At 31.4% G+C, this 12926-nt stretch overlaps 2 protein-coding genes across 2 annotated transcripts in view; both read left to right on the forward strand.

Annotated features, from left to right (window-relative positions):
- Positions 1-12926, forward strand: part of LOC107437837 (rifampicin phosphotransferase) — a gene marked incomplete in the record, with an annotated part of 597639 nt that overhangs the window by 145305 nt on the left and 439408 nt on the right.
- LOC122272191 (uncharacterized) lies at positions 850-12171 on the forward strand. Its single transcript, XM_043055526.2, has 5 exons — positions 850-1165; positions 4860-5044; positions 7349-7608; positions 9481-9540; positions 11426-12171. The coding sequence occupies exons 1-5, from the start codon at positions 1123-1125 to the stop codon at positions 11544-11546; spliced, it is 669 nt and encodes a 222-aa protein (XP_042911460.2). The 5' UTR covers positions 850-1122; the 3' UTR covers positions 11547-12171.

Here is a 12926-nt window from a genome sequence, read left to right on the forward strand (position 1 = left end):
AATTATTTTTACCCCTGTCATATCTGCTCATCTTTATATCCTGTAATCTTGTCTTATTCATACGAATGCCACTCTTTTGTTGACGACATTAGTTTCCTACTACCTCTCCATGGCGCTCCTGATTTGCGCTTCTAGTCCACTGTGGTTTTTCTTGTTCTGTTTTTTATTTTTTTTCTCTCTCTCGGCTAATGTGGTTTCTCTAGTTTTGTTTATCCATTTTATTTTTTCATTTTTTTTGGTATTTTATGTTTTTTAAAATTTCAAATCACTTTTGTTTCTTTTCTTTCACGTCAGGCAAATCTTAAAAATGGGCGAGTATTTTCGAAGCGCTGAAAACATGTCGACTGTTATTTCCCATTTGTATATTTTTAAAGGTAATGAATGAAATGCTTGTTTCACAAAATAAAGCCATTTGAATTAATTGCAACATTAAGTAATTAGTTAATATTTTATTCATCATGTATTTGTACCTGTAATAATGATAAGTGGACAGTTAAATAAGTAAGTAATGATAAGTGAACAATTAAATAAATAAGTAATGATAAGTGAACAGTTAAGAAATGATTACAATTAAACGTAATTGCTATTTCGGAACTTCAAATACTCTAAATGTAATCACGTTTCTTATCATTAGAAACAGCCTTAAAAAAGAAATTCTTATCAAATTTTATCGTGATATTGATGGCCTTTCTTTACGAACAAAAGTGTTATAAAAACATGATAAGCTTGAAAAAAAATGAAAACAAATCGATATGAATGAAAATGGCATAAGTACAGTGACAAGGTACAAATACATAATGGCATAGATTTTAACTAAATGCTGCAATATTTTTTTCGATTAAATTAAACGCTTCAAAATAAATTGTTATGACCTATTGCAATTTTTGAAGGAGAATAATTTTCTATTTTTTTCTTAAAAAAAAGATAAATAAAACAACCCGAAGACCAGACTTTTAAAAAAAAAAAAAAGAAAATCGTAGCATAATGTAACTTACGCCATTTTTCCTATCTTTGAATGTTACTTACACAACTTCAAGAGATACAAGCTTGTAATTACAATTTGATTCTTATACTAATTTTGAAGAGCAGCAGTGGTGAACTTGATTTGACAGGGGAACAAACATGCTGATTTCCATAATTGTATCTTTAATTTCTATTCCATTTGGTATGTAGAATTATTATTTTATATTCTTACTCCACAAATTTTCAATTTATCTCAGTGAAAACTGAAAAGGATTTTTCAATTAATGTTTTTCCTTTAGTTTTTAAAATTGTTATGACCCACCATGTTTTTCAAATAACTGAATTTATGAATTTTTTGAAACATAATTAGCTATTTCGCATTTATTTATTTATTGAAGTTGCAGTTTAATGAATGTATTTCTTTCTTTTTTTTTATTTCACTGACTGTAACCTGCATAATTTCAAGAGAGACAAGTCTGTAGTTACAATTTGCCTATAATTATTAATTTGAGAGTAGCATTTGTGAGTTTGATGTTAGTTGGAACACACAGTGCTGATTTCAATAATCGTATCTTTAATCACTGTTTTTTTGCGTGCAGAATTTTTAATTTTGTTTTTCACTTCTTAATATTTATCAAAACTTTACTGCATATCACAGAGAAAATTGCAACGATTTTTTATATAAAACTAAATGCACTTGAATGAATTCAAATAGTTCTATTAGTTCTATGTCACATTTTGAAAAAAAAAAATAATGTTAGCCTTTTCCTCCCTTTTNCCAGTGATGCTTGAGTTCGGTGATCTGCTGGGAACCGTGTCTTAACGATCAGTCCACTGCGGGACATATATAAAAGTAGTGAAACTACTGTAGTTTCAACGGGTTTTCGTAGTTTGTAGTGTAGTGTGATACTTTTCATAAGAAGTAGTGTAATGCAAAACTACAATAACTTGTAGAGATTTCTGACAAATACTTTTATCGTAAGCATAGTAAAGAAACAGGGTTCAATCGCCACTAATGTTTCGTATCTGATTAGTACTCATCTTCGTGGATCTGTCAACGGATTCATCGAGAATTCCCTGGTGGCCGAGCGTTAATAAGAATTACGCCTGATACTTCAAAGCAGTAAGTTTATATCATTAATTCAGACAGTATAATGACTAACACATAAACTAGACATTGCGAATAATGGCTGGTATATCATTTTGGCCATACCTTCAAATGCAAATGTATGAACTTAATGAAACTGTAATAAAAGCACTTGAGGTCAATTCAGTTGAAGTAAACCTATGTTCTTTGTAATTTTCAACGCACGCTATTTCTTGGAGGAATTACAAAAACATTATATACTTAACGAAATTGTAAATTTTAAGCAATTTATTTACCAGTATTTCTGAAATTCTGTTTTCGCTGTCGAGATATTAAGGGTAAAAAGAACAAGAAATGGTTTAGATTAACAAAGTGATGGCTCTTGTGAAAAAGATTTAATATTTCTTAGCAATTCTCTCTTTCTAAATAAGCCGATTTTTATTCAAAACTATTTTGAACATGGGTGTAAATTAAGTTCTTCAACAAAGTGAGTCTCAGAAAAGTATACACTACATTACGAAAGTAGTTTGTAGTTACATTTTAAAAAAAAGTAGTTGAAGTTAAGCACCTTTAAAATTGACTACACTGCGAACGCTACTTGTAGTCACAGAATTTAAAAAAAAAAAAAAAATTACTGAAGTTTACTACCTTTAACCCTTTCGCGCCGACTGTCACGAATACGTGCCAGCATAACACCGAATCAATCAGTGTAAAAAGATAAAACTGGTAATCAAAGTAATTCCATAGCAGTTTATTTGAGGGCTGGGTTATAATTGTTTGATTTATTTAATTCACCATTACTTTAGTTCAAAAAAAAGTAATTAGTTATACTTTTAACTAACATTGATTATATATATGATTAAACTAACAATAATTAAAGTGAAAGCAAAGTAAGTCTGTCAAATTAGCAATTCCTACATTTAAGTTACCTTTTTTTATTTATTTGCATCCTGATTCTGATTTTGTACGAATGCTTTTGTGAATCACCCGTCCCCAAGGGGTTAAAGTTGACTGCATTTCGTAAGCAGTTTGAATTCACTCATTTTTAAAAAAAGTAGTTGAATTTAACTTCATTTTTGTAATAAAATAGTTAAGTATGAAAAAAACTGTCTTTTCGACCGCTGGTCAACTACAGAGGGTTAATTTATTTAAAAATTTAATTAAAAATCGTATTAAGAATGAAAACAAAATAACTGTTTTCCTGGCGTAAATGAGAAAATCGTTATATTCAGAATGTATTTCATTTTTATAAGTGGTATTTCAAAATGTAATTCTTCTTAAAGTATTAAATCTGGTAATGAAACAAAAAGTTATTCAAGATCATTCGTTTTTCTTCCGTAACTTTTTGACTTTTGAGAAGTTGATAACTCTGTAATAAACATTCAATCATAAACTTTTCCATTTTTTTAATCTCATTGCAAACTTTGAATGACATTGACAGAGACGAGCCAGTTTCCTTATCATATTCAATTAAACATAACGTCATAGTTTGAAGTTATTTAGCTAATCCGGATTTGAATTTCGCATTTAATATAAAGTGCATTAACAATTTTTGAACTTTGAATTTTGATTATGTTAATTGCGTACGTGCAGTTCAAGAAGAAGAAGATCACTGATGCCCAGATGCAAGACCTCTGACGTCAGCGCCAGCTGATCGTTTATAAGCAAAATGGCGTGTTGAAATTAAGCTTCTTCACGCAAGTTAGAATGTTAATTATCATGAATTTAATTAAATACAGTTAATTAAATACAATATATAGTGAAAGGATTTAAATCTTTGTGAAAGTATCTTGTGAAAGAATATAGAATATGTCATTTAAATGAAACGATACTTGACGAGCTTGTCTTACTCGAAATAGAATGGAAATAACAGTTCTAACATAAGCAAATTCCACGTTTCAACAACCAATCAGGATCGAGATTCACACACTACGTCACTTGCAGGTATCCATCACTAGGAATTTTATTTTCCGTTATCGTTGGCATGTAAATTTGCGTTCTCATAACTATTTTATTAAGTATATTCTGATACTATTTCTGTTTGAAAAATGTCACAGTCGTTTGAAAAAGTGATATTTTTAAATCATATTTTGTTCCATTATTCACCCTTTTCTTCAAAAGGATTTTATAAGAAAGATCGTATTTGTTCAATTTTCACTCGAATTGAAATCGACGAAGACCTTACTAAAAGTCAGCAAAAAGAAATTTCACTGATTACGCTTTCATTTAACAAGAATTTCAGAATCAGCCATACCACTTTTAAGAAAGACTTTTGAAAAAAGGCGTTTTATAAGACCATTTCCACTGAATAACTTTTTGGTATTCGTAAAATCAATACCGTGATTAAAATCTCTGCATACAAACACAATGTTAATCTTAGGAAACTGAAGACTGAAAATATACTTGTCAATAGATATAAGTCCCGTAGTGGACAGATCGTAAAGACACGATTTCCAGTAGAACACCAAAGTCAAGCATCACTGGCTGCGGTCAGTAAGCAGGTAGGCGACAACTTTGATCAGCTTGCGTAGGGATCGAGGTTGAGCGGTATCGGTCCTCGTTAAACTGTTCTACAGTAAAGTGCTCGATTTTGCGACTTTCAAAATAAGCGTAGACAGAGCTGGCGTTAGATATGCTAAACTTAACCTAACAGTCATGAGTAACAGTTGCAAACTCACAGCAGTTATAAAAATAGCATATTATTCGCAAGAAAAGCATAATTTGATAGTACGACTGAGCCATCGAAAAACAGTAAAAGTGATGAACACTGATCACTCCATCACCTTTATTTTTTATATTTTTTTTGCAGAAATTCTTTACTGGATTAAGTGGATTGTTGCATATATAGCTGTTCGGATATACAATGCAAAACATCGTAGAAGATTTGATTTGTATAAACCAACTGCAATTGATGATCCTGAAAAAGTGGGTTTTCTTGTTCCCCAATTAGAAACTGAACTAGAATCACCTCAATCGGAGACCAATTTACTAGAGGTAAGAACCTATAGAGTTTTTATACGGGCAGTTCTAAAAATATGGGAGCACAATACAAGTCTAAACTCTAGGCTTTAAGTCTAGTTTTAAGCTTTGGAAGGAAATTAATAATTCTCTCTAATAGCAAGAGTTAACACAAATTATGGTATAAGTTCATTTTAAATAACTTAAATGTTTTTTTCCAACTATAATTTTCAATTATGAACATTCACGGTGTTGACTGAGCCAATGTTAATATTTATAATTTTAGCCTAAAGTATTTTTTTAAATTTATTTTATGACCGCCATTGAACAACCGACCCAATTTTTGGGTTTACGACTACTAATGCTCAACGCCGTAGCCTTGTAATTTTGAACCAATCCAGAAGACAAGGAAACTCCTGGATCAGTAATCCCAGAGGTATTGATTTGTTGTGGGAACATGGAGGACTTTGAGACTCGAAAGATTTAGCGTGCATCATTCACCATTTACTACACGGGAGCCTAAAGTATTAAGGTGTTCATGATATAAAGCATCCTATGGTGGTTAAAGCGGTCTACTGCGAACCCAGAAGTCCTTGGTTCGTTTCCTGCCAGCAGCCATTTAACAACTCTTTCAAGCACACTCTCCTCCGTTTTGATTACCAAACCTCGAACACGCAACGCCTCTGCCTCATTTTTCAACAGATTTACAATAACAAGGGCCGAACTGCAGTGGAATGGTGTCTTCTCCCCACATACAAATATATATATATATATATATATATATCACTAAAATCATCACAGTCTTTATCTCCTAATCGGAGCTGTTCTTAACATCAATCTTAAAGCCTACAGCCATGTTGAACCAATAAGCAGTAAATAATATAAACAATAAACGTCTAAATTAAAGTAATATCCAATGAGAAAATGGGTCTTGCTCTAGATTTTTCATATCCGCTCTCTTTTCGACTTTATACCATAGTCACAAATAAAGAATTGTAACTGTTATAAAAATCAGGTTAACATAAGCACTAGTGAAAAAGCAGCATATCATGATCAAATAAAAAAATAGTAGAATATAGTTTTGGAGCTTCTTGGAGTTGATTTTTTATCCAGACTGAGTTTTTTCTTTATAAATAAGGAATCTGAAGGAGGAAAAAAGTTTGTGACATATTAGGAAACGTATATTATTTGAAATTAAAAACCATTCCAGTCCATTGGACCGTTAAAATAAAAAATACTGCAGCTTTTCAAACCTAAATGTGTTTATTAAAAAAAAAAACTTATGATCAACGTTAGTTATCTAACGTCTAAGAGATAACGTCCAGTTATCTCAATAAAAAAAAAAAATAAATAAATAATAATTAAAATAACTTATAACCGACTAGTGATCTTATAATGTGACTGCAATTTTTTACTATATTTGTTCCATAATGTTTTTATGAAATATTTTTGAAACAAATTGTCATTATCGTTTGCGTGAACAATTGTTTTTGCATAATCTGCGCTTTTCATCGTTTTTTTCTTGTTGCAATACCCTTTTTTTTTGGGGGGGGGGGGGGAAATTTTAAAGATAATAGAGAGGTTTAGCACTTTCACATAGCATCCCGCACGTCCATGTACAGCGCGTAAAATAAAAAATATACTTGAATAACTTTTGATCTAATGATTCGAAATATACGTTTCAGGACTCAATCTTAATGGTCCGAGGGGGTGACCTTAAAGCTGACGATATTTTAAGTTATGAAATCAAACATAAAAACGTAATTTCGTTAAATAAACATACTTTCTCCCCCGACGGATTCGGATTTCTGATCTTCAAAATACAGGCGGTATCTGCAATTTGGGAAATATGGTCTCAATAGTTTGGTCAGGAGGACGATCCAAAGTTTGGATCCCTTCATGTTAATTTTACTTAATGCAAATTTTGCCACATCTCGAAAACTTTTTAAGCGAATTGATACATTTTTTGCACACGATTATAAAATTCCTCTGTCCAAGATAATTTCATGCAAAATATAACTTTTGAAAAATATTTGCTATTTTCCATTATTTTATTAAATAATAGTCGAAAACAGTATGAATTGCAAGGTAAATAATTTATTACATCATTCTAAAGAAGGTAATTTTGTATGGCAAAATACAAAACTCGTGTGTAATCGGTCGAACTCAGAAATCAAATTTTAAAATTAAAATTTTTTGTTGTTGCATTTTTGCAAGCAGATTTACAGTTGCTGTAAAGAATGTATTATAATATTAACGTTTGTTTAATTTTTATCACCAGTTCTAAAAATTTGTATAACTTGTTGGGATCCTCGTTTCAAGATCACGTATCTTTTTCAGTCTGCGGATGAAGTACTGTTCTATGGAATAAATTCGAAGGCAGAATGTGCTCTGGTCCGCATCACAAGAGGCTGCAATCAAGAAGCCGAAGCCTGGATCTATTTGAAATTAGCTGATGGCACGACTTATCATCTTGCCGAACACGTCAACTATCAACAACCCTTTGAGGGAAAATGCCTGATGTTTTCTTGTGGGAACTTACAAATGCATTATTTGGCGCCTATGAGGAGATGGAGAATACAGTACAGTGGTTCATTAATGTAAGTAATTTAATATTTTTTTAAATCATTTTTAAGCAATTTTTCATCTTAAAATTTAAATATGCTACTGAATTACGTTATGTAGTTGCAACAGATTAAATTGTAAAAAAATTAATTAATTTCCAGACAGACTGATATGAAATTACTGCTGCTTTTAAAGGCCCTCAATTCTTTCATTGCAACGAACGAGATAACCTGTCTTCCAGGAATATTCGCTCTATTGTTATATTAGTGAATATGGTGATTAATTAATAAAATAAACAAGTTTCAAACGAATTTGGGTTTTGTTTCAATTTTAGAGCTGGGGGGGGGACTCTAAGAGCAGAGGGTGGAACAAAGGTACTCCTTTGCCGCAATGAAAGTGCTGAAGTCACTATCATGGTCTAAAAACTTGTAAGTTTAGACGGAACCTTTCCCAGAATTAAAGGACAACTAGGAGGCTTCGCCTCCTGCTCGCTGACGCTCGCCAACACCCGGAGCTGCTTTCGCAGTTCATTTCGGATTGCTTCACAATCCGACGCTCGCTTTGCTCGCTCATTGGATACGTTCTTAACGTCTAGCTTTTGTATACCTTTTTGAACACTGAAGCTCCGAAAACTTTTCACTGTAAAAAATTCTAAACCTGTGCATTTCAATATTAATTTGAAATTGCAAACAGTTCACATATTTTTCTTAATCACACTATTCTAAATTTCAGTTGTTGAGAATAGTAAATGTTGTAAGTTTTGTTTTAAAGTCTTTCCCACCCGAGGGCTAAAACCATGTGTTGTAAAACAATATGAAATANAATAAACAAGTTTCAAACGAATTTGAGTTTTGTTTCAATGTTAGAGCTGGGGGGGGGAACTCTAAGCGTAGAGGGTGGAACAAAGTGCTACTTTGCCGGGATGAAAGTGCTAAAGTCACTCTCATGGTCTAAAAACTTGTATGTATAGACGGAACCTTTCCCAGAATTAAAGGACAATTTTGCCGTATTTACAGGAGAAGATTTTATAGTGGTAAGGAAAAATTATATCGAAGAATCAGCTTTTCAAAGAATATATTTTATGAAATTTTTCTCCGTTGCTAGGCATCCCAAATTCCATGATTGTTAGGCAACGGACTTGCTCGAGGATAAATTTTTCCATAGTAGTATAAAGTGTTTCCTTGTTAGTGATATAGGCTATAAAGATGATTTTAGTAAATTTACAAAATAATTTCACTCTCAAAACAATTTAAAATTTAGTTGAAAAGTTTAATCATCAGATTTTGGAAATTACAATACTCACGCTTATTATACTTTTAATTTATTTCATGCCAATTAATTTTTAAAGTACCTAACACTAGGGGTTATGTGCTTCTTTATTTAACATAATTAGAAGCTAAAGAAAGGGAAAAGGGGAGGGAGAGAAAATTAGCGTAAGTGAAAGGTTGAGAAATATGAAACTAAATTACGTCAACCTGTTTTGTCCTGAATTTATATATTGAAATGATACAAGAAGTGGTTTTATTGAAAAAGTGGTATAATATATTATCGAAATTAATTGGTTTTTCTACTATTAGGGCATTCAAAAAGTCTTTGATAGATCAAAAAGTACTTGCTCCTTATAATTCTAAATCTAATCAGAAATAACTAAATCATTGTGGTATCTGAGAATCTTTTAATTCACCCAGATAAATGAAAATAATGAAAAAAGTTTCCCACCACAATGAATGTCTTTGAAAAAAGGAAATGTCCTAAATATATGACGCTGGGCGTTAACCGGTTAATACATAGTTAAACATGAAAACATAATTAAAATTTAAAATGACTGGAAACTATTGATATAGAGATTTACTAAGTTATATTACTAAATCAAGTGAAATTATTTATATTTATTTCTCTTATTTTAGGCGAAAATCTGAAAATAAAGAATTACCTGAAGGAAAGACTTTTGTGAAATTCGTGTTTTTGTAAGCAAATTATTGTGTTTCCTTTTGTGTTTTTAAAAACTATACTTCAGATAATATATTTTTTCTTAAAATGTAAGGACTATTTAAAATTTTAGTCTTAAGCTCAAAGGAATTAGCTTTTTGAGATAAAGTATTTCTAAGTATTTATTTATTTATTATTTTTTAAAAATTTTATCAATTGCAGTATTTATCAATTGTTCGGTTAGTATAGAATCATTTATTTTAAAGTCCGGAAAACCGATAAAGGTTTTTCGACGGGTATTCCAGTTTTTACATTAAAGACTATTATTCATGATCGTCAAAAAATTGAGGAACATGCTAAAAGATAGCCTGACTGTGGCTCTTTGTGTAAACTCTGATGGAAGTGAAAAGATCACTCCTTTAGTAATAGGAAAATCAAAAAATTCTAGATGTCTAAAGAACATCAAAATGCTTCCGCTGGATTACGACGACAATAAGAATGTGTGGATGACGACCGAAATTTTTACTAGATGGCTGAAAAAACTAGACAATCTTATGAAGAAGCTAAAACGAAAAATTTTGCTATTTATCGACCAATGTCCAGCTCACCAATCGATAATAATTTTTTGGAGAATGTTGAATCGATAATAATTTTTTGGAAAAGTTTACTTTTTTCCTGCAAACTGCACAAATGTGCTTCAGCCATTAGATTTGGCCGTGATTGGGAATCTAAAATTGCTTATAGAGCGCAGTTAGTTCAACTTGCCATTCGAAGCATTCAGTCTAATCCGAACAGTCTAATCCCAAGAAAATAAGTGTTCTCCAAGCAATGAATATGACTACGTTGGCATGGTCTCAGGTAACAAAGACAGCAATAAAGAACTGTTTTATAAAAGCCGGATTTGCCCATCGAACATCCGATGATAATGGGGGTGATGACGTAAGCGATGACGATACAATAATCAATGATGAGGATTGGCAACAGAGACAACTTTTGATGAGATTGCGATGAGAATGTAGTAACGTCAGCGATTTGTACTGATCTGTCAAGATGCTGTGGCCAAGAAGTTGTTCTGCCATCTTTTCAAGAATTCCATTGAAACACTAAGAACTTATTTTCTTTACCACAATACCGGCGAAAAAACTTTTCAGACCTTGATTCTTTGCACAAGTCATTAATTACAGCTCAACGTCAATCATCACATCAAACAACTGTCGATAGTCTTTTCTGTAAACTTAACGTGAAATGATTAAAGTGAAGAAAAATAAAAAAACAAATTTGGAGTATCAAAAAAAAAATAATAAATGAATAAATAAATAAAAGTAACGTACATTCAAATTGCTTACTGTAATTTTTTTTTCTATGGTTAGTTGTTTGTTTTGCTTTGTCTGATTTAGAAATTTATGTAAATCACCAAGTTAAACATTGAATTTAACTGAAAACAGAGTTTAGCTTCTAGTTTTGGAAGTAAAAATCGATTATACGACGTTATCGTATATACGATGTTTTTCGGTGGTCCCTTCGGCGTCGTATAAACGATGCTCCAATGTTGTTGGTAGGCCTGCATGCCACGATTTAGCAGCCAATCATGATTGACATCTACACGTGACGTTTCTTGTAGGTACCTAACTGTAATGACATATTGTTTTTTATTGGAATCTCACACAATCTCAGATTTTAAGTGTTTATTCTTTCGCATTTTACATTGCGCCTAAATTTATGATTTTTTTTTCTCGAAATTGAAAAAAAATATCTTATATATAAAATATTTTTAGTAAATTTTAAGTTGAATTTCTGATAATTATCTTATAAATGCGGAAAACGTAGCGGAAAAATATGTGATTAATATGGCAAACAAAATATAGTGATATATCAATGAGTCGTTATGTTTCTTTAAATTTATAATTCATTTACAATTCCAAGGTGGAATGCTTCATCTGACGTCTATGATATTTCTGATGTTTCAAGCAACACAACCGGTTTTACCAGTGCCATTGCAAGAGCCGAATGGGATTCAGTATTACAACCTCCAGTTCAAAAGTAAGTTATTCGATTTTTGGCCTATGACTTTTGCTACTATTTGAAACTAAATTTAAAGCTAATAAAGCATATATTAACTCTTTTATTGCATTATTAACGTTGGCCGGACTATGTAGTGGTCAGACAGCTGACCTCACGTCAGGAAAGTTCTGGATTTGAATCCCGGACAAGGCATGGGTGTTCTTTCACTCTCTGAACTATCTGCTGCTACTGTGGGAATAACGTTGACCCACTTAATGTTTTGTCCCTGAATTTGAAATGTCTAACAAATCTGCCTAACTGCTACCTGAATGACGAGAGTCAATCGGGTGGGCATTGGAAAAAAAAACATATTGGGATGATGGTTTTTCTCAAGTTGCAACAGAGTATAGTTTTACATTTCTAGTTGTGTATTTTAAACATTTGTTGAGTTAAGGTTGCCTAACACTGAACCGGAAAAAGTTAAAAGACTTTTTCTGATTGTATAATTTGCTATTCGAAGTTTAAATCATTATTTCTTCTACTAATCACAAGCATTTTTTCTCCTCGTCAAGTGTTCATCGATGAAGAAATATAGGTTCTTTGTTGTTGTTGTCTTTTAAACTTTGAAACGCAGTGTACTGATAACGTTTTAGCATTTTTTTCCCAACTGATCGATGTTTATTTATATTTTTTTTATCTACACTAAAAGTAACCTTGACTAGAAAGAAAGACACGTTTGATAGAAGCTGTCAGAAGTGGAAATTGTTTGGAGATAAATGAAATTGAAGCTGTAAATATATTTGATAACAATTAAGTGATTCTTCTCGCTTTTCATCGAGTTTTGATAGCGTTTTTTATCTGCAATCAAGCATGCTACAATTCTTTGAAGAAATTGGAACTGATGAAAGATGTATAATACTGACTTAATTGATAAATTTAAAGAAAAATAGCAACATTTTTTTTGACTTAGAAAAGTTTTCCTTTTTAATCATAGTTTGAATACGATGCAATTATTTTTACTAATTGTAATTCTTTTAAAACTTTGTTCCAATCCTCTCGTGATGAGGCTTTTAAAATGTTGGCAAAATTGCCAAAAATTCCGTAAGATTTAGTTTTTAAATGTCTACCACTCATTAAAATATTTCGCAAAAAGTGTAGTAGTTGGCAGCTCTCGTAATTTAACCATTTCTCCAATCATTTCTTCATAACAGAAGTTACTTTTTTTCAAAAAGTACATTAAATTTAAACATTTAATTATATATATATATACAGTCGACTGTATATATATAGATATATACAGTCGGACCCCGATTTAACGAATTCATCGGGACCTTAAATTTTATTCGTTAAATCGGGGTCATTTGTAAAATCGGGATTTAAAAAAAAAACTTTTTGGTACATATGTATTATTAAAAATTACTAG

Source organism: Parasteatoda tepidariorum, chromosome 5 (genome assembly GCF_043381705.1).
Source record: "Parasteatoda tepidariorum isolate YZ-2023 chromosome 5, CAS_Ptep_4.0, whole genome shotgun sequence".
Classification (NCBI taxonomy): domain Eukaryota; kingdom Metazoa; phylum Arthropoda; class Arachnida; order Araneae; family Theridiidae; genus Parasteatoda; species Parasteatoda tepidariorum.